General features: G+C 42.1%; 1 protein-coding gene across 1 annotated transcript; it reads left to right on the top strand.

Moving 5' to 3' along the window:
• The first annotated feature begins 154 nt into the window (after positions 1-154).
• Positions 155-21,518, top strand: LOC124036267 (serine/threonine-protein phosphatase 2A 55 kDa regulatory subunit B alpha isoform-like). The gene is made up of 10 exons (XM_046350596.1): positions 155-490; positions 989-1,066; positions 13,159-13,256; positions 13,373-13,538; positions 14,567-14,679; positions 14,813-14,990; positions 15,265-15,429; positions 15,685-15,854; positions 16,159-16,250; positions 18,461-21,518. Exons 1-10 carry the CDS (start codon positions 484-486, stop codon positions 18,735-18,737), a joined length of 1,344 nt encoding a protein of 447 aa, XP_046206552.1. The 5' UTR covers positions 155-483; the 3' UTR covers positions 18,738-21,518.
• Positions 21,519-21,691: the final 173 nt, after the last annotated feature.

Genomic DNA, 21,691 nt, shown 5'->3' with positions numbered 1-21,691 from the left:
TGGTGATAGCAAAGATGCTGCTCTTTCTGGGTGATAGGCAACTATGTAGTGGATCTGTAGTATAGGAGTGGATCACCGACCATTTGTCAGATCAGTGATTCCGTCAAGGAAAGGAGGAAGGATATGATTTAGTATTCGAAAGGGGGCTGTTTTGGATATGGAATCACTTTAAACTGGTGGGAAGCGCGCACCTGCCTCTCACTGACGTCAGTGCAGGACCAGGTTGCGCCATTTTGAAAGTAGAAGCAGGGTGAGGGAAATAATAGTTGCAAAGTGATCCGAGAAAGCGTTGCTGATTGTCAAAACATTGCTTAGCAAGATAAGTGACAGGAGAAGTTGAAGAATAGCAGGGAAAAAGAGCCACACCCTCCATAGCTTCACTTGCACTCTCAGCGAGATTCTGCTTGTACACACCCTAGCCCGGCAAACTGGAAAGATAAGCAAGGGCCCCAACCAAGCCCTCGACAGAGATTCCCTCTCACCATGGCAGGTAATGTTAACTAGCAAGCTAATAATGTCTGATGCATAAATTGAAGGGGCTTGTTTATCGCCCATATATTTGCTAAGTTGTTTATATGTATATTGTCAGCTTTCTTGCCATTTGGAGAGAAGCTAGCTAGCTAGCTAACATTAGCCTCCCCGGAGTTGGGCGTGTACTCTGCATGTTGTCCCGCGTATCGGATGCTTCCGCTAGATATAAAGTTATAGTAGCTAACTGCACCACCAACAACATTAGCTAGCTAGTTCATGTTAACTAACTTTCTATATTTGCTATCACGTTCTCTGTATTGAAGCTACCAAATAATGATGTCAATAAATTGCTTAATGGTGGTCTTCTCTGATTATGGAAAGTAGCGTTAGTCGTTAACGTTACTAGATTAGAAAAAAAGCTTGCTAACTAGAAGAATCACATTCATCTTTGACATCAAAGCCATGCGTGATGCAAGCTTTTGAGTTCTAAAGCGTTTCTCTGTTTATGGGGTTCCAGGAGCCGGCGGCGGGGGCAATGATGTGCAGTGGTGTTTTTCTCAAGTCAAAGGAGCGATTGATGACGATGTTGCTGAAGGTAAGACTGGTGATTCAGGCTCTATAGACAGCTAGCTACGTTAGTTGATTTAGTCTAGCTAGGGTGTAGTCAATAATGCATTTAGCTAGCTACTGTACAGTGCCTTCAGAAAGTATTCACACCGTTACTTACAGCCTGGTTTTAAAATGGAGGAAATTGATCTACACACTATGCCCTATAATGTCAAAGTGGAATTTTGTATGAAGACACTTTTTTTAAATTAACCAATTCCAAGCTGAAATGTCTTGGGTCAATATGTTTTTAACCCCTTTGTTATGACAAGCCTAAATAAGTCAGGAGTAAAAATGTGCATAACAAATCACATAATAATTTGCATGGACTCATGCAATAATAGTGTTTAACATTTATTTTTTAATAACTACCTCATCTCTGTACCCCACGCATACAATTATCTATAAGGTTCCTGTCTTGTTTTGCATGCTTTGTACAAAATAATAAAATCCAGTATGACAGGATATGCATTTATTAGCAAGCTATAACTGGCATATTCAGTGTCTCATACCATGATCAGATGAAGATGACCTCTTCACCTGGGTGGTCTTAACCAATCATAGCGCAGTATGATACGGGGGTAAAATGCATCCAATTACAATTCAGTATGTTTACACATTAATATTACCCCCCACCCCTTTTAAAATAAAAATGTTTTACATATTGTTGTGTCTTTGGCTATGCCGGATTAAGTGATATGACATGCTATTCTATAAAATAATTTATTCGTAATTAATATTACCTGATTGAGCTAATCATGTAAATGTAATTAAATAGAGTCGGGCACCACAAAATAATATTTATAGAGCTGTTATCTTCCGAATAAACTCTTAAAGACCAAGTAATATTTGACATCAATAGCAGTCAATATTAATCGTCATCTTAGTTCAGTCTCATCTGAAAGTTGTAAGTTCTTGGTTATCTGCACGAACCCTGGCTAACAAGTTGAATCAGCAATACAAAATTGGGTTTAATTATTTATTTACTAAATACCTAACTAATTACACACATAATTAAATCATAACTTGATTACAAATGACGTCATAAAGGAAAACGTCCCTAGCGGGTGGAACGGATATGACGGCTTGTTACACAAAAGAAAAGGGGCTGGGTTTGAGTGAAAGAGCGGGAAGACTGAGGAACAAAGGGCGAAGCTGTGCTATTGTAAATACAGTATCTTATGCATTCTAAATGACAGCCCATTTGGAAAAGGAAAATGCAATAAATATTTACTCTGAGCTGCGCTTCGGTAGGTTGGTGGTAGATGGAAGGCGGTGTTGTCCAACCGAGTCCTTTGTCCTTTGAAGAATGTCTGGTTGTCAAATGGATACGTTGTAGTAACGTCGTTGTTAGACGGGATACTCTGTCTGTTCCTTCCTAACCCTAGTTTGCACGGCTGTTGCTATTCTGACATTAGACCGTCGTCCCCACATCCTCGGAACAGGAGGTTATATTGTCGTCAAGGGCTTATATCGGAAGGGAGAGGAGGGCGTGTTTGAAAAGTTTTATAGCCCATGTCCCTTCACAGGGGCGGGCCACTGATTGAGCAGAGACATATCTTATGAAAAACGAAATAATCTCACATTTTAGAAGCTAAAATCACATTTCATCCCATCACAAATAATTTCATATTCAAACATTTAAATTGAACAACAATTCCATGTGAATCCGATAACTCTGATGTGTAGACTTTCCACTGTAGAGTTTGTCATTTTATCATTGATGAGAATGTCTCAGATGACAACCGAACTTACATCATATTCATTCAGTACCACCGCAAAACCAAGGGTTTTGCAAATGTAACATCAGTAGGGTATAGAAAGGAAAAGCTGGGAAGAGGTATTTATGACTGTCATAAACCTACCCCCCAGGCCAACTGCATGACAATATTCTAAGTGTCTCTTTTGAATACATGCTCTGTAGTTTGAACTCAAGGTAAGTAACCATTTATACTGCATACTGCACCAACTGAATCAACATAACAGACGGAAACAATGATTCAGCATACTGTTATGAAGGATTCACTGTAGCAATGACATCTTAACATTTCAAACAAATACAATACCAAAGCATTTCAAGTCAACTTTTCAATAACAAGTTTACAGTCTGAAACTCTTAGGGCAGTGATCTGCCAACACCTGTTACATTTCACAGGTTTAGGACAGCTTGACCTCTCTTCCTGACTTTGTGTTATATGATGCTGAGCATGCTTCTGTGTCAGTCATCAGTTCTTGTGGTGTTTCAGTTAAGTATGGTGTATGTTGTGTGTGTGTGTGTTTAGTCCATCACTTTCTATGCCAGGGAAACAGTTAATCTCCTCAGTGTATTGTTTTTTTGTGTTGAGTAGGCGACGACAATTGCGGCACTACACCACTCCTTCTGCGGTGCGGATGTGATATTGAACGTTCAGTGTCAGCTGGCTGGATGACGACTGATGGCTTCCAGTGTCCATGCTCCTGGATTCTAACTGACCGTCGTTCAGTGGTGGTATTGGTCTCGCTGACCTGTCAATGTATCGTTTTTGTCTTTGTGTACGTTTTTCATGCATTTCGTTGTAGCTGGCGACCTCAGGTTGCAGCTGCTAGTTGGTGCTGGGAAGGGTTGAACGAAGTCTGCAGCTCATTAAAAGCTGGGCTGGTGATTTGAAGTTGTCAACTGGAGTGTTGCATTATTCAAGGAGACTGAGGTAGGCGTCTCTCTTGTCTGCTTTTGCTTTGTCCATGAGTGATTTAGCAATCTGCACCGATTAAAAAAATAAATAATAATAATACTTTTTTTTAGCAAGGCCATTACTTTGAGGTTAATGTGGGCTTGTGGTGACGTGTGAACTCCCATGCTTTTGTGACGGATTCAAACTCATTTGATTTGTAACAGGGGCATTGTCAGATATTAAAGTCTCTACTATGCCATGCCTGGCAAAGATTGCTTCCAGCTTGTGTATCACATCTGCAGATGTGGTGCTGTGAAACTTGTCGAGATTGAAGTATCTGCTGCAGTAGTCCACTGTTGCTATGTAGTCCTCGTTGCCATGGTTGGTCTGGGCTACAGTGAGATAACGTTGGCTCTTTGGTGTTTGAGGGGCGTCGCTCAAGACAGGTGGCACATTTACCAACAATGTCCTGTATTTATTTGCACATTACAGGCCAAAAGAGTGTTCTCGGCTTGCACTCTTCCATGCCCATATGTCCAACATGGATCTTGGTGAAAGTCTCTTCTCTGAGACTGGCAAGAATTATGATTTTTGTCTCCTTTGAAAATGTTTCCGTTGATCTGTGATAGTTCATCACGATGGTTCCAGAACTCTGAGACGCTCTGAGGGCATTTTGTCCTCTCCTCAGGCCATCCATCCTGTATGACTTTCCTCACCTGTGTGAGTTAAGTCCTTTTCTGTTTCTGCTCAGATCTCCTTCAGTTATGTTTCCCTATATTGGATCACTCCAAAACATTGATATCACTCTGCAGCAGAGGGACACATTCGAGGTGAGGATTTACAGATGTACTCCCGTGTACACCTGTGTCACGGCTGGGGTCCGCCCCTATATATACACAGTGCCTTGCGAAAGTATTCATCCCCCTTGGCGTTTTTCCTGTTTTGTTGCATTACAACCTGTCATTTTAAATTGATTTTTATTTGGATTTCTTGTAATGGACATACACAAAATAGTTAAAATTGATGAAATGAAAAAAAAAAACTTGTTTCATAAAATAAATGTAAAAGGGGTGCGTGTGTGTATTCACCCCCTTTGCTATGAAGCCACTAAATAAGATCAGGTGCAACCAATTACCTTCAGAAGTCATATAATTAGTTAGATTGCACACAGGAGGACCTTATTTAAGTGTCACGTGATCTCAGTGTATATATACACCTGTTTTGAAAGGTCCCAGAGTCTGAAAAACACCACCAAGCAAGCGGCACCACCAAGCAAGCGGCACCATAAAGACCAAGCAGCACCATAAAGACCAAGCAGCTCTCCTTCCAGCAGGACAATGACCCTAAGCATCCTGATAAAGCAATGCGAGTGGTTTAAACAGAAACATTTAAATGTCTTGGAATGGCCAAGTTAAAGCCCAGACCTCAATCCAATTGAGAATCTGTGGTATGACTTAAAGATTGCTGTACACCAGCGGGACCCATCCAACTTGAATGAGCTGGAGCAGATTTGCCTTGAAGAATGGGCAAAAATTCCAGTGGCTAGATGTGCCAAGCTTATAGAGACATACCCCAAGAGACTTGCAGCTGTAATTGCTACTAAAGGTGGCTCTACAAAGTATTGAATTTGGGTGGTGAATAGTTATGCACGCTCAAGTTATTTTTTTTGGTCTACTTTCTTGTTTGTTTCACAATAAAAAAATGCATATTCAGTATGGTAGGCATGTTGTGTAAATCAAATGATAACCCCCCCCCCCCCCCCCAAATCGATTTTAATTCCAGGTTGTAAGGCAACAAAATAGGAAAATGCCAAGGAGGGTGAATAATTTCGCAAGCCACTGTAGACCCATGGTCGCGACACACGTTCTCTTTCATTTTCTCGGTGGACATCCATATGGTTTGAGGTACAAACTTTGCTGTTCGCTTGGTAAGTGTAATATTTTGTGTGGAAGTATACTCACTGGCTGTTTGCAGCCTGGAGCAGCTGGCCTAATGTCCAGCTCCTCTTGAGTGCTTCACCCGCTGCGCTGGGTTGATCTGTCGCTTCCGTCCGTGGTTTGTCTTACTTGTGTTTTCATTGGTATGGTGGCTCTTGCTTTCACAAACTGTAATTGACCATGCTCAACTTGTCGACTGGCTTGTTCTAGGTGTTTGTTGTGAATTGCTTTAACATGCTGCTAAATATCCTGCAGGATTTTTCTTTTTCATACCTCTGCATAGTGTAAGAGTATTAAGTGGGCTTCCACTACATTGAGAAATTAACTTTGGAGTTCCTTAATGGAGTTACTCCATCATATAGTGCTGTTTTTACTGCTTGGATATTAAAGGTAGTATTGAAGTAAAAAAAAACAACATGTAAATCAAATCTATTACCTGGTTGCTGTTATTATAATTTTTTGTCTGCCTGTTTATCCCACATGAGTCTTCCCTGGTTTTTTCAGAGTTACTGGGTAATTTATCCCTCACCTGGTTCCTATTCCTCCAAGAGGAGGACATAAGCTCTCCCAGTGCGTCGGACCCCTGCTCCGTGGCCTTGTTGGCTTGGCTGAGCTTATGGATTTCTTTTGATAGGTGTGATGGTGGCATTCCCCCTGGAGATATGCATACTTTGTGTATGCACTGCCTGGGTTTGAGCCACATGGAGAGGTTGGTGGAATGCCCTACTGGATGCCTAATTATGTGATGTTCTCAAAACGCCTGCGCGATTGGAGGCCATGCGCGAGTGTGTCTACCAGGCTCAGGCCGGGGACAAGCTCCCTCTCACAGGAGTGGTGCGCAGCGAGCTGTTGGTCCCTCTACTGGGCCCAGTACCCCTCCCAGGAAGCATGGCCGGAGCCACCGCAGGCCTCTACTGGGCCCTTCTGCTGCCAGTCCAGGACGAGGGCATGAGTCGGACCGCTGGGGACCACCTTGAACGCAGGGTGCCTGTCCTCAGTCAGGAGGTTGCCAGCTTCGATGGTGACGACAGCTGTTCCCTGTTGGCCAGTGATAGGTTGTTCCTGGGGGACAATGCTGGAGCTGGTTACTACCATGAGCGGGACTACCAGGCTGACAGGCCATCAGAAGCTGGCAGCGGGGCTTCATCGCCTCCAGCAGCTTGAGAGGTTATGAAGAGCTTACTCACTCGGGTAGCCACTGCACTGGACATCAAACTGGTCGACAGTGATGATTCTCCATCTGTCCCCATCTCTACAGAGATCAGCGAGGCCTTGCAGGAGAGCTGGGCCTCTGCCATAGGGCGCTTCTGACTCACAGCAGAGACTAGACCATGGAGTTATGTTGTGGGCGTGGAGTCACTCGGCCTCCGGAGTACCCGACTATGAAATGCATAAACAAACAGTAAATAGTTATCCCTAGTGGGATAAACCGATATCGCTCCTTGGTGGACAAAAAGGGAAGTGGGGGTCAACTGAGATGAGAAACTACAAAGTTGATAATTATAACAATTGAAATGCTAATCCTTTGCAAATGAAAGCTCACTCATTTGGGAACAAGAAAGAACTTTCTTCTGAAACTTGTCAGTCTATTCTTGTTCTGAGAAATGAAGGCTATTCCATGCGAGAAATTGCCAAGAAGCAGAAGATCTTGTACAACGCTGTGTACTACTCCCTTCACTGAACAGCGCAAACTGTCTCTAAACAGAATAGAAAGAGTGGCGAGGCCCTGGTGCACAACTGAGCAAGAGGACAAGTACACATCACATTAGTGTCTAGTTTGAGAAACAGACTATTCACAAGTCCTCAACTGGCAGCTTCATTAAATAGTACCCACAAAACACCAGTCTCAACGTCAACATTGAAGAGGTGACTCCAGGATGCTGGCCATTCGGAATTTGGCCCCTTTAGATATGCTTTTAACGACTCCCACACAGTAAAGTGCGACACGTCAGTGATGCAGTTGATCTGTAAAAGACATCAAATGATATGTATTTTTGTTAAAGGCACTACAGGATAGTAGTAGTAGTAAGTCGCCACACGCGTTGTGACACAGTATTGTCCAGAAAGCAGATATCTAGCTGGACAGGGCTATTGTCTGAAATAACGATACTGTGTTATTGGATATTAGTTACAAAGGAAGAATTCTATTGTCCAGCAGGAAAAAGTCAATCCTAGAGTTTGAGCGGTGGACTGGAGAAAAAGGGACTACTGTTTAGCAGTGGGATTCCTCCTCCATGAATCAGACAAATTATAGTATTCTAGAAATGAGTTGATTACTGCACCTGATTTTGAAATTACATTGTTGGGCTTCGGTCTGGATCTGTCTAGACTTGGATGCAATATACAGTTGAAATCTCCGCCGAATATCAAATTATGAGAGTTAAAGTAGGGAAGTGTTGCGATGAGGTCAGAGAGAAATTGAGCGTCATCACAATTAGGACCATAGAGGTTAGCCAGAATAACCTGTGTGCTAAACAATTTCCCTATCACTATAATATATCTTCCATTCGTATCTGAAATTACTTTGGAGACAAACGGGGTGCCTTTTCTGATAAGGATGGCTGCCGCTTAGCACCAAAGTTGGAGTGAAATATTTGGTCTACCCATCCTCTCTTTAGTTTGAAGTGTTCGCTGGACCGGAGATAAACGATGTCCGGACTTAAGATGAGCATACACGCGGCTACGCTTGACCACCTGGTTAATTCCTTTCACGTTCCAGCTGATATTGCATGTGGAGCCTAGAGTATGTGAATTAGTCAGTCATAGTAATCAGAAAAGAATGTTAGTACGATCACATGGCCAGTGTGCTGAAAGGTCAGAGTAATAAAATGTAAAGAAAATGTAAACTGCTCAAAACAACAAACAAGAAAACCTTGGACCCCTATGCTGGCCTTCCCCTGTTGGAAGGCTGCATCTACCTTTCCTGGACTAGAGCAAAATGCTAGTGTGAGAAGACATGGGGTACAAAATCCATTCTAGAATCTTAAAGGATATATTGGGTGTACAGTTTACAGTGTACAGTTTTCAATTACAGCATTATTTAATCTGCAGTTAATCTTCTGGTATTTATTCTGTTACCAATAATATTACCATGTTAATAGTATCTGATTGAGTTTAGTTTAATGACAAATTGTAATCTGTTAGCTACCAATATGTAGCTACTGATGATAAATCATTTTGATGCAATGGCTTATCCTGCACTTTGTAAAAACCCAGAGTTCATTGGGTGAATGTTGGGGAAAAATCTTGGTTCCTTTCTAAACAGCAATGTGAATGCAAAGAGGACTCAGACCACCAAATAAGTGAAGTGGACCTCATTCAAATGGAAGTGTGAATACAAAGATAACGCAGTTCTCTAGCTTTTTCTTACCCCAGAGTTAACTTTAAAGAACAATGAGATTATTTTAAAGAGAATGATATGTGAAAACACCCTATGACTTGGGTGGCTGGAGTCTGACAATTTTTAGGGCCTTCCTCTGACAACGCCTGGTATAGAGGTCCTGGATGGCAGGGAGCTCGGCCCCAGTGATGTACTGGTACACACTACCCTCTGTAGCGCCTTGCAGCTGGATGCCAAGCAGTTGCCATACCAAGAGGTGATGCAGCCAGTCGAAATGCTCTCAATGGTGCAGCTGTAGAAAACTTTGAGGATGCCAAATCTTTTCAGCCTCCTGAGGCGGAAGAGGTGGTGTTGCACCCTCTTATAAGCACAGGAAAAATCCTAGAGGAAAACCTGGTTGTCTGCTTTTCAATAAACACTGGGAGACAAATTCACCTTTTCAGCAAGACGATAAACACAAGGATAAATTTACACTGGAGTTCCTTTCCAAGTTGACATTGAATGTTTGAGTGGCCTAGTTACAGTTTTGACTTAAATTGGCTGAAAACTCTATGGCAAGACTTGAAAATGGTGGTCAACAATCAACTTGATGGAGCTTGAATAATTTAAAAAAAGATTGGGCAAATATTTTACAATCCAGGTGTGCAAAGCTCTTAGAGACTTACCCCCAAAAGACTCACAGCTGTAATTGCTGCCAAAGGTGGTTCTACAAAGTGTTAACTCAGGGATGTGAATACTTATGTAAATTAGATGTCTGTATTTATTTTCAATAAATGTGCAAAAAGTTCTAAAAACATGTTTTCACTTTGTCATTATGGGGTATGGTATGTAGATGGGTGAGGGGAAAACATATTACATTTACATTACATTTAAGTAATTTAGTAGACGCTCTTATCCAGAGCGACTTACAAATTGGTGCATTCACCTTATGACATCCAGTGGAACAGCCACTTTACAATAGTGCATCTAAATATTTTAAGGGGGGGGGGTGAGAATGATTACTTTATCCTATCCTAAGTATTCCTTACAGAGGTGGGGTTTCAGGTGTCTCCGGAAGGTGGTGATTGACTCCGCTGTCCTGGCGTCGTGAGGGAGTTTGTTCCACCATTGGGGAGCCAGAGCAGCGAACAGTTTTGACTGGGCTGAGCGGGAACTGTACTTCCTCAGTGGTAGGGAGGCGAGCAGGCCAGAGGTGGATGAACGCAGTGCCCTTATTTGGGTGTAGGGCCTGATCAGAGCCTGGAGGTACTGAGGTGCCGTTCCCCTCACAGCTCCGTAGGCAAGCACCATGGTCTTGTAGCGGATGCGAGCTTCAACTGGAAGCCAGTGGAGAGAGCGGAGGAGCGGGGTGACGTGAGAGAACTTGGGAAGGTTGAACACTAGACGGGCTGCGGCGTTCTGGACATATATTTAATCCATTTTGAATTCGGGCAGTAACGCAACAAGATGTCGAATAAGTGAAGCGGTATGACTACTTTCTGGAGGCACTATGTCCAGACTGACAATCAGTCACTGATTCACTTCTCACCAAACACCATATACCCACCAATACATGTCCACAAATAAAGGGGTATGACACTTTTTCAGATGTTTGAGGATGCATTAATTGTGTGTCCCAATGGAAAGGTAATATCATGTTGGGTGATGCTCGTGACTGATCTACAGTCTCAGCCACTACATGCGGTTTTGGCCTGTAGCCTACTTCATCCCATGATGCAGGTAAAAAAAAGCATTGGTAAAGAGTTAATGGTAACTGTTGTAGTTTTCCACTTTTTAAGATGATGGTACCACCATGGAAGTATGCTTTTTAAATTGAGAGCTAGTAGCCTACTTGGGTTTCTAGGCTGCATAGACGGTGCGCTTAGTTGCCCATAAGATAAAGGGTAAGAACTTGTAGGTGCCCTTGTAGGTGCCTTTTTGGCTGACCTCCGTTGAAGTGTATGAATGGCTTGAGCTGAGTGTGCTTGATTGTGTGTGCACATTACAAGATTCTGTTTACAGTACAAGCTTTGCCTGAGAACAAGCATAACAAAACAGTTTAGGTCAGAATCTGAGAACAAGCATAACAAAACGGTTTAGGTCAGAATCTGAGAACAAGCATAACAAAATGGTTTAGGTCAGAATCTGAGAACAAGCATAACAAAACATATTATGTCAGAATCTGTGGCTATGTGGGTTCTGGGTTCTTCACTGGTGTTCATGCTGCCGCAAAAGTTTCTTTCTGCTTGTATCCTTTCCCCTTTGTCTGTTTTATTGGAGGGGGGGGGCAGTTTGTGGCTGTGGCAGGAGCAGAGGTCCATAGAACTCCTATTATGTGGATGATAGCACTGCACAACCCTACATTGTCAGGCTTGTTCCAACCTCGGTCAACAAGGGAGAGATTGTTGAGTTGAGAACTTCTATGGAAGTGGTTAGCTGCAGAAATGATGTTTTTTACATTTTCCCTCTGGGGTGGTTATGTACATCTTGCTTTCCACAACTTCATCATATATAAAATCATATATACTTTAGTAGTTACTTTAGTAGTTAGGCTCAGTAGTTGTGAAACAGCAGGGAGCTAAATTACAGTGCATTTGGAAGGTATTCAGACCCCTTGACTTTTTCCACATTTTGTTACATTACAGCTTTGTTCTAAAATTGACAATAGTTTTTCCCCTCATCAATCTACACACAATACCCCAGGATGACAAAGTAAAACGTTTTTTATTTTTGCAAAAGTATTAAGACTACTTTAAAAATATATATTTTTAAGTATTACATTTACTTAAGTATTAAGACCCTTCACACAGTACTTTGTTGAAGCACCTTTGGCAGTGGTTACATGCTCAAAGTCTTCTTGCGTATGACACCACAAGCTTGGCACACCTGTATTTGGGGAGTTTCTCCCATTCTTCTTTGCAGATCCTCTCAAGCTCTGTCAGGTTGGATGGGGAGCATCACTGCACAGGTATTTTCACTCAGACATGCAGAGACTTGTACTGAAGCCACTCCTGCGTTGTCTTGGCTACCTACTTAGGGTCATTGTCCTGTTGGAAGCTGAACCTTCTCCCCAGTCTGAGTTCCTGAACACTCTGGAGCAGGTTTTCATCAAAGATCTCTCTGTACTTTGTTCTGTTCATCTTTCCCTCAATCCTGACTAGTCTCCCATTCCCTGCCGCTGAAAAACATCCACATGCATGATGCTGCCACCACCATGCTTCACTGTAGGGAAAGTGCCAGGTTTCTTCCAGAAGTGACACTTGGCATTCAAGCCAAAGATTTCAATCTTGGTTTCATCAGACCAGAGAGTGTTTCTCATGGTCTGGGAGTCTTTTAGATTTCTTTTGGCAAAGTCCAAGCGTGTTGTCATGTGCCTTTTTACTGAGGAGTGGTTTCCATCTGGCCACTCACCCATAAAGGTCTGCTTGATGAAGTGCTGCAGAGATGGTTGTCCTTCTGGAAGGTTCTCCCATCTCCACAGAGGAACTCGGGAGCTCTGTCAGTGACATTGGGTTTTTGGTCTCCTCCCTGACCAAGGTCCTTCTCCAAGGTCCTTCTCCCTCGTTTGGCTGTGCGGCCAGCTCTAGGAAGAGTCTTGGTGGTTCCAAACTTCTTCCATTTAAGAATGATGGAGGCCACTGTTCTTCCCCAGATCTGTGCCTAGATGCAATCATGTCTCAGAGCTCTACGGACAAATCCTTAGACCTCATGGCTTAGTTTTTTCTCTGACATGCACTGTCAACTGTGGGACCTTTATATAGACAGGTGTGTGCCTTTCCAAATCCTGTCCAATCAATTGAATTTACCACATGTGGACTCCCAAGTTGTAGAAACATCTCAAGGATGTTCAATGGAAACAGGATGCACCTGAGCTCAATTTTGAGTCTCATAGAAAAGGGTTTGAATACTTGTGCAAATTATTTATTTATTTTACCATCAAAAAATAAAAAACTGTTTTTACTTTTTCATTATGGGTTATTATATGTAGATTTAGGGAGGGGAAATAATGTAATCCATTTTAGAAAAAGGCTGTAACATAACAAAATGTGGAAAAAGTCGAGGGATCTGAATACCTTCCGAATGCCCTGTACTCCCAAAACATTACAAATGTTGATCCTTCTATTATTTAGCAATACGCAATTGAACCTACTAATTGCCATGTTATTTGTGACAGCTGACATTATATCCACTGTGGAATTCAATCACTCTGGCGAGCTACTAGCCACTGGGGACAAGGGGGGCCGTGTTGTCATCTTTCAGCAGGAGCTAGAGGTAAGTGGTGATTACTGCTCAACACAGTCCACTGCATTTAAACACTGTACAGAGTCTCGTGTCAGTAGTGTATTTATTTTTGACATGACTGTGTTATGCATGTTGTCATCGAGCAGAGTAAGAACCAGCCACAGTGCCGTGGAGAGTACAATGTTTACAGCACCTTCCAGAGCCACGAGCCTGAGTTCGACTACCTGAAGAGCCTTGAGATCGAGGAGAAGATCAACAAGATCCGGTGGCTTCCTCAGAAGAACGCTGCACAGTTCCTCTTGTCCACGAATGGTCAGTAGAGCATTGTGTGCATGTAGCCTTACCCTCCACAGCCCTTTCCTCTGTTGGGGGATGGAGGGGACCTGACAGGACTCTGGATACGCTGTTCATTACGGTGACTCATTTGTATGTTTTGAATAGGAGAGGGATCAACGGAAATACAGACCTGCCAACATGCACGCATTTTGCGTACCAACTACGCACTTCTCTGTCCATGTACGCAGGTACGAGATCCGAGTTAAAGTACACAGAAATGAATAGGGCTTGATTGTTTATATATATATATATATATATATAAATATAAATTACGATTTAATAATAAATACATCCGCTAAGTAAATCTAACATCCTGATTCTCGAGCTGCAACACACATACATGTATGGTGTTTGTGTCAACGCACATGGGAGATTAATACGTCATTATTCGACGATGCTAGTACCCGGTGTCTGCCCCATCTCCTGTTTTTGTTGTGACGTTGAGTTTGCCGATTGTCAGCTGTACATAAACACATGGACAAATCCCTTTTTGACTCTGTGTGTTGTGGGAAGGTAAACGCATTATCTCAAGCTAATGTTAGCGAACATAAGTGTGCCAGCAGTTCACTCACATTTGCTAGTGAAAGAAATTAAATGCAAATACCAAAAATAACTGGTAGTGTGATATTTAATTCTGCGTCCCATTAGTTTATTTTCCATGCAACCTGATAGACTGTAACTGTAATTATGATCTACTTCACAAAAAGTATAAGCAAAAACAAATATAGACATCTTGGCATTAAATGGAGTCGGGAGTTTAGAAGACCGCGTGAAGAAGAATGAATGAGTGTCCAGTATTAGCTATTTGGTCCTATTTTATAATTGCGATCTGACTCTAACAGCGTGCGGACGAGCGGGCGGGGGAAAGAGAACCCCAATTCAGGGTTGAATCTCCAATTTGCCGAGCGCGTCTGGGACTCTAACAAGTTGGACGGGGTTGGCAGGTCTGGAAATATATTGCTGGTGAAGAAGCAGCGTTGACATACATATGTGTTCTCTTGCAGATAAAACTATAAAGCTGTGGAAAATCAGTGAACGGGACAAGAGACCAGAGGGGTACAACCTGAAGGAAGAAGATGGACGTTACAGAGACCCCACCACTGTCACAACACTACGGGTGTGTAGACTTTCACGTACATATACCCTGCACACTCAGATGCCCCAACATTGACTCATTCTATACACTACGCACAACTCGTACACCTGGCCAGAGAGAACCTGCTAAATCTCCTCCTTCCTCTTCACCATAGGTCCCAGTGTTTCATCCCATGGATCTGATGGTGGAGGCCAGCCCCAGACGAGTGTTTGCTAACGCGCACACCTACCACATCAACTCCATCTCGGTCAACAGCGACTGTGAGACCTACCTGTCTGCCGATGACCTTCGCATCAACCTCTGGAACCTGGAGATCACTGACCGTAGCTTTAGTATCCTCTCTGTGTTTGGTCCCCATCACTTTTCCTTTCAGTCTCTGCTGAGCACTTCAGACGGTCTTGGTGATCTTGCTCCGTCTTGATTTAATGCTTTCCTTTTTTGTTAATTATGCGTTGAGTTTGCTTGGATAGCACTGTAACTCATTTTACTGAGACAGTTCAACAAGGCACAGTTAGTCATTTTTGGGTCGAGTAGTTCAGGAGCCCCATTTCTTATCTGTGGTGTCAGAGCTGTTATGTTTGCCCTTGACCTCCCTGACCTCCTTAGACATTGTAGACATCAAGCCAGCTAACATGGAGGAGTTGACAGAGGTGATCACAGCAGCAGAGTTCCATCCTAACCAGTGCAACACCTTTGTCTACAGCAGCAGCAAGGGCACCATACGCCTCTGTGACATGAGGGCATCAGCTCTCTGTGACCAGCACTCCAAACGTAAGTGGCATGTGACAGTGCAGTCCATGATATTAGTTTCAGACAGAATTCTGTGCCCTGTGGAGATGACTAGTTAAAGTGGCATATTGATTGAAATGACTACAGATGTACCCAGTTTTTCGGAGACCGATTAAAAGTACTGAAAAGCCCGGCAATTTCAGAGACCTCGGAAGAAGATGCTTCAACAGTCCTTTGCTGTCTTTGACTACTCCAATGAAGTGACTGACCTAGCTCACCTCTCGTTGTTTCATTCAGTGTTTGAAGAGCCTGAGGATCCAAGCAACCGCTCATTCTTCTCTGAGATCATCTCCTCCATCTCTGATGTCAAGTTCAGCCACAGTGGGCGCTACATGATGACGCGGGACTACCTCACCGTCAAAATCTGGGACCTCAACATGGAGTCCCGTCCAGTAGAGACTTATCAGGTCAGCTGGTGTCTGTGTGGTGGGATGTAGTGACATCAACATGGATGTTGCATCCAAAGTTCAATTTGCTTGTCAGCTCTAAACTTCTAGTTTGATAAGTACATCCTCCACTAGGGGGAGATGTTATGTGTAAACGTGTCATGTCCTGGAATTGCCCTGTTGTATCTTTATTTATTTATAGCAAAGATACATTCACTTGAATGTTATCATTTGAAGGTATGCTTATATTAGACTGAACCCATGTGTTTTGTTGTGCAATTATTGTGTACTCGTGTCTTGATTCACTATCATTTTCTGCCAACAGGTTCATGAATACCTCAGGAGTAAACTGTGCTCACTCTATGAGAATGATTGCATCTTTGATAAGTTTGAGTGCTGCTGGAATGGAAACGACAGGTGAGGGTTGTCAAGTTTTGCCATACATTTTAAACTTGATACTGGATCTATGATTTGAGCCCGACCGATACGGATCTGATTTTATGGTGAAAATATTCACGATAATCGATATATCTGCCAATGTTTTTATTATTATAGCTGGAATGGGGAGAGAGAAAAAAAACGCTTTCTGTTTGCATTATGCTTAAAACAGCCATACAAAGATACTCAGAAAGATGCTCTTAAATTTGAGGAAAGAACATTTGGAAGCCGAGCATTTATGATAAATGGTTACTATTAACTTTTGTTTTTGACAAATGAGGCCGTGGTGTTTGCTTATGGTCATTGGGTGTATTCCAAAAGTAGATCATAAAATGATACGTCTGCACAGTATGAATGGATCCTGATTTTCTTTTTCAGCTATCAGTGCCACCGCGGACTCATTAGGGGTCATTATCTGAATAATTCAAGAGTAAGCCAAAATAACATAAAATACAGATAGCTGGACATAATAGAATCATGTAAAAGGATTAAGGAAGCTTTGGATTTCTGCCCTAAAATATGAAGGACGCCACATAAAATTTAAGAGCACCAGAAATATGAGGTTTTGTTATGGTAAAACTGTGTTACTCTAGTGAAAGGAGAATAAACTGCACTAATTCCAGCAAAACATTAGCTTCTGAGAACTGAGCTGCCTCATGCTAGCCAGCTGGACATAGATAAATACCAATACATTGAAAGTCTGCTATGTTTTTATCGATTGTAGGGCTGTAGCCACTGAATTCTGGGAGTTGCCAACTAAAGGAAAATCATCAATAAAAAAAATGAACTGCTGCCTCTCGCTCCAAGCGTTGCCTCAGTGAATTGTCCTTGCTCTCCGGCATCCTTGGGACATCCCTACCCCATTTGAAGTTGACATTTTAAATTGTTAGAGTAGGGATGTCCCAAGGATTCCACATAGCACTAACCCTCAGTGAACGGCGTCAAGTACTCTCACACAGCCAGTTAGCGCTTGTCGTAGAAATGGGGGGTGGTGAAACGTGAATTTGGACCAGTCCCTGACAAGTGACAAACCATATATAAAAACGGAGCAACGAAGCGCTACTTTGTAACCTGATATGTTTTTTGTTTTGTTTCTGAAAACATTTGAATGACAAAGGCAGACCTTGAGGAATACCCTTCGTAATGAGCAAATCTAACACACCAGATTTAGTGTGCTTCAGTAAGGGGCTGTAACGTTAACATTGCCATAGAGTTGAACGGTCTTAGCACATTTGGGCATAGCATTCGTTGTTTGTCATGACACCCAACGCCCTACCATGATACTTCACGCAACAGTATATGACCAGTATGACCAGTTGGCACTTTATTGAGCTGGCGTGCTTCTATCTACTCACCGTAGAAGCAGTAGACCTAACAGTTAGTTCCCAGTATTTCACACTCTTCTCCAACTGGTATAGTTGCGTTGTGATGTGTCCAGTCTGTACCGCGCCAAGGCAAGATAGGCTTATAGCCATATAAAGAGCTTCCTCTTTGGGGCGAGTAATAAAATGGCCAAATAATTCTATCGACAGCTTTTTTCCAGAGCGGTCTTAAATCGGTCCTTTTCGGTGGACTAAATGCTGATACAAATATATCCTCATCGGTCAGGCATTAAATATTAATAGATGTCTGACATTTATCAGGAAGTTGATGCGGTATGATACATTAGATCAATGTTTGACATCGAGGACACTGACTTATCAAAGTAATAGTTGTATTAATTTATAAGTTGTACGTAGTCATTTTATGTTCGGCCTACAGAAGAAAGGCTGTAGCTACTGTAAGACACTATTGGGATGTCCCCTCATCTGAACTTAGCAGCACAGCACTTATCAAAGGCTGCCTTTATCTCTGTCAAACAGAACTCAAGGCTGCCCCTTGCATTACGTCTGTAATGGTGGACTCAAGGTGGATCTGTCTGTATTAGCTTGTTAACACGTGTTTGTTTTTTACTCATTCGCTGTACACGTTTAGGTTTCCCATCCTGCACAAATGCCACTGGATTGCCATTATACAGACTGCTGTTCCTGTCCCTTGACATCATTGTATACATGCCACAGTATACTTGAATGTTGTAAGGGCTGATTTAATGAATGTGTTGGTTAGATTCTGTGATTGAAAGACTAATTGAAACCACTGTAAGTCTGCCACTACCTCTGAGTCTCATTCCCCACCCTTGTCCTCCTCAGTGTTGTGATGACGGGCTCATACAACAACTTCTTCCGGATGTTTGACCGAGGCTACCGGCAGGATGTGACCCTGGAGGCGTCTCGGGAGAGCAGTAAGCCTCGTTCTGTGCTCAAGCCCCGTAAGGTGTGCACAGGTGGGAAACGCAAGAAGGACGAAATCAGTGTAGACAGCCTGGACTTTAACAAGAAGATCCTCCACACGGCCTGGCACCCCCAGGACAACATCATTGCCGTGGCCACCACTAACAACCTCTATATATTTCAGGACCGACTGTAACTATTATTCAATAAACCCTTCAGTACCCACTTTAGCCCCACTACTCTGGTCACCAACACCTCATCTGGAGAAGTGCAGCAAAACACCTCTGTTTTGATGGCTTTGTTAGTCTTATTTCCTGTTCAGGGGGCTCCAACAGTACCACACTTCTCCTGCCACATTGCAACTGATGTCCACTACATCCCAAAGGGATCACTTTTCTAACACTCTAGTCTTTTGGTGGGATATTGTTTATTAAGCTAATTTCCTATGTTGCAAATTTCACGGTTTTGGTGCCACAAGCATTTTTATATGAACAAGCATTTTTTCTTTTGATAGGAAGTTATTTCAACTGGGTTCCCACCTCCAACCCTCTATTTTTGACACAAATTACAAAATGCCATTCTGCATTCACCAAATTGGCAAGCTGTCAGCTCATATTTGTCCCAGGCTGTTTGCCAAGTTGCCAAGTTTCCTCATCTTTCACATACAGTACACACTCACTCTTAACATCGATGTAGACACATACAAAGCTCAACTCAGTTGGTGGATTGGTTTGGGGGTAATTTTGAGACAACTATGCCAAATGCACAGTTGTTATCCAGTCTGAGACTACAGACAAGGCTTAACAGTCTGGTAAACACAGATTCCTTCTCCAGAGGTAACCTGCAGTATGAAGCCATTGCTTTTCCAAGTAAATGGTAGTGGGCAGAGGTGCTGCAGGCAGCCTAATCTCACATGGAAGGGACTGGTCCCTCTTGCTCTTAGTGCCACCATGTACAGCTCAGCACAGAGGCTCCAGTGCAGTTATTGTAAGAGAGTCTTCAGGCAGAGGCATGCCTTGGCCATATTGTGCTGACCTGCATGACTTGTCAGTTTAAATGTGAGAGGCACTCATTTGTACCTCTGCTGCTAAGTTCCATGCATGTGTCTTGACTTATGCTTATGTTTCTTATAAATTGTTCCCCTCTGGGTCAAGTTTTTTGTTTGTATATTTTTTTAATGATATTTTGTACTTCAGATAAATAATAATCACTATAATTAGTTTATTTTTGTATGAACTAAGACCGAAATATTGATAACATTTAACCCCCCCACACTACTTGGTTTAGTCTGATCACTGTTGTCTGTTAAACTGTAGGTTTTGGACTGATCTGTAGACTGAAAGATTACTTGAACTGGTGATATTTAATGTGACTTATTGTGTTAAATTCAAGTGGGCCGCTGGTCTAAATATGGAGTGCATATTACTGTACCATTAAGAAAGGCTTAATGCATGTTGATGTCCAAAGAGCAGTCTTTTCAGGTATCGGTGCCACTGCGGACTCATTAGGGTCATTATCTGAATGTTTTTGTATTTGGGTTACTGTAACTGATATTGACTGGAATAGATTCGGTTGCTTCAGTTTTAGTTTATTTGCGCGAATTGTTTCAACTCCGTTTGTGTGCCATGGCTATGTTTTCTAAACATTTGCACTGAGTGAAAGATGATGAATAATAAATAGGCCATTGTACAGTGAGAATGGGCAAGGCATTATCTGTTTTCTCTGCTTCAGTTTGACTGAAGAAACACTCTTCACCACATTCACTCTGAGGAAAATCAGGTTGATTGACTAGACCAGGTTTACTGTCATATTTTATAATGAGATGTTTTCTCTTCGATTGTGCATAAGAAATTATTTATGCAGGAAACAAAGTGAAACTGTCAAGTGTATCATTGGATGAAATGACTGGTTAATGTCAGCTCAGGGCATTGGAGACAGTATTTCAAACGTATGGCATGTCCAGCATTTGTACAGTATTTAGTTGATGTGGCATTATTTGTTACGGATGTTTTGGGAGGTTGTGTCTGTAGTACATTTGTTTATGTATACACTTGATTGACGAGATAGATGCCAGTTGTGAGCCATTGGGTCATAATAAGTTAGCATTACGCTTAAGAATTGAGGCTCACTCATTAGTAATGCTACCAATAAGCACTATTGCAGTCTGTCTGCAATCAAGGTCATTCGCTCTACTGGTGTTGTCACTTCCTTAGGACTCTGCCCATGTCCTTGTTGAATACTTAGATTGTCTTATGTTTTGTGGACAGTTTATAATGGCTGTCACTTTGTTAGCTGTTGTGAGAATGTGTCATGACATGAGGAACAAGAGTGTAGCCTACTGTACATGTTTTGTCATGGTTAAGATGTTAAATGCTACATAGGAGAAGCCACACGTTATACCCCTGACCCCATACCACTATCACACACTTGGCATCAGAACATCAAGGCTCAGTTACGGTACAAATGTAGTTGTCAAAATTGGCTTTTTTATTTTTCTTAAATTTACTGTCAGTTATTCTAAAGCGTCAATACATGGAGACACCTAAACAAAATAAATGATTACTTTTCCCCCAACACACTCCTGTCTTTACAGCTCTTGTGCAAAGCCACCAAATGTCATTCAGAAGGACTTAATTGCCTTTTTCATAGCAGAGGAAATAATGAGATAATCAAGTATGTTTCCTGAAGTGACTAGTGGCTTTTCAGGCATGAGACTGCTCACGGGAACTTAAATATAATGTATTCACAGAACTCGCAACAGAATGCACTTTTATTTTTGTGAATTTCATTGATTTGTATGTTTTGTTTTGAGAGGCTCTTGATAAAGATTGGGGGACATTTTGGGTGATTAAAAAAATATCAATACAGCAGTTTTAAAGGTTTACTGTATAGGTCTGTTTGCCTTTGTCAAATGGAATAAAATATAGTTTAGATTTAATGAGTAATAAAGTATTTCAAAACTGAACTATGAATACAACACTTATCATTTGTTTGGACTATTTCTATCAGATGCTGAGTTATGTTGTATTTGTATGTCCTCATAGTGTCTTATCATACAGGAAATGATCTTGGCATTACATGCACAAGCAACATTACTTTTTTTTTTTAAGATCAAGGAGACCAGAATATTGATGTGAAATACAAGAAATA

Source organism: Oncorhynchus gorbuscha, linkage group LG05 (assembly GCF_021184085.1).
Source record: "Oncorhynchus gorbuscha isolate QuinsamMale2020 ecotype Even-year linkage group LG05, OgorEven_v1.0, whole genome shotgun sequence".
NCBI lineage: Eukaryota > Metazoa > Chordata > Actinopteri > Salmoniformes > Salmonidae > Oncorhynchus > Oncorhynchus gorbuscha.
The sequence above is the reverse complement of the archived record's forward strand: the minus strand, read 5'-3'. Positions and strand labels throughout refer to the sequence as shown.

Bases quoted from the DNA above. Each gene is read 5' to 3' on its own strand.
- LOC124036267 (XM_046350596.1), top strand. The intron at 13,257-13,372 runs GTAAGTGGTGAT...GTCATCGAGCAG, and splicing joins TCTTTCAGCAGGAGCTAGAG to AGTAAGAACCAGCCACAGTG. The intron at 14,680-14,812 runs GTGTGTAGACTT...TCTTCACCATAG, and splicing joins CCACTGTCACAACACTACGG to GTCCCAGTGTTTCATCCCAT.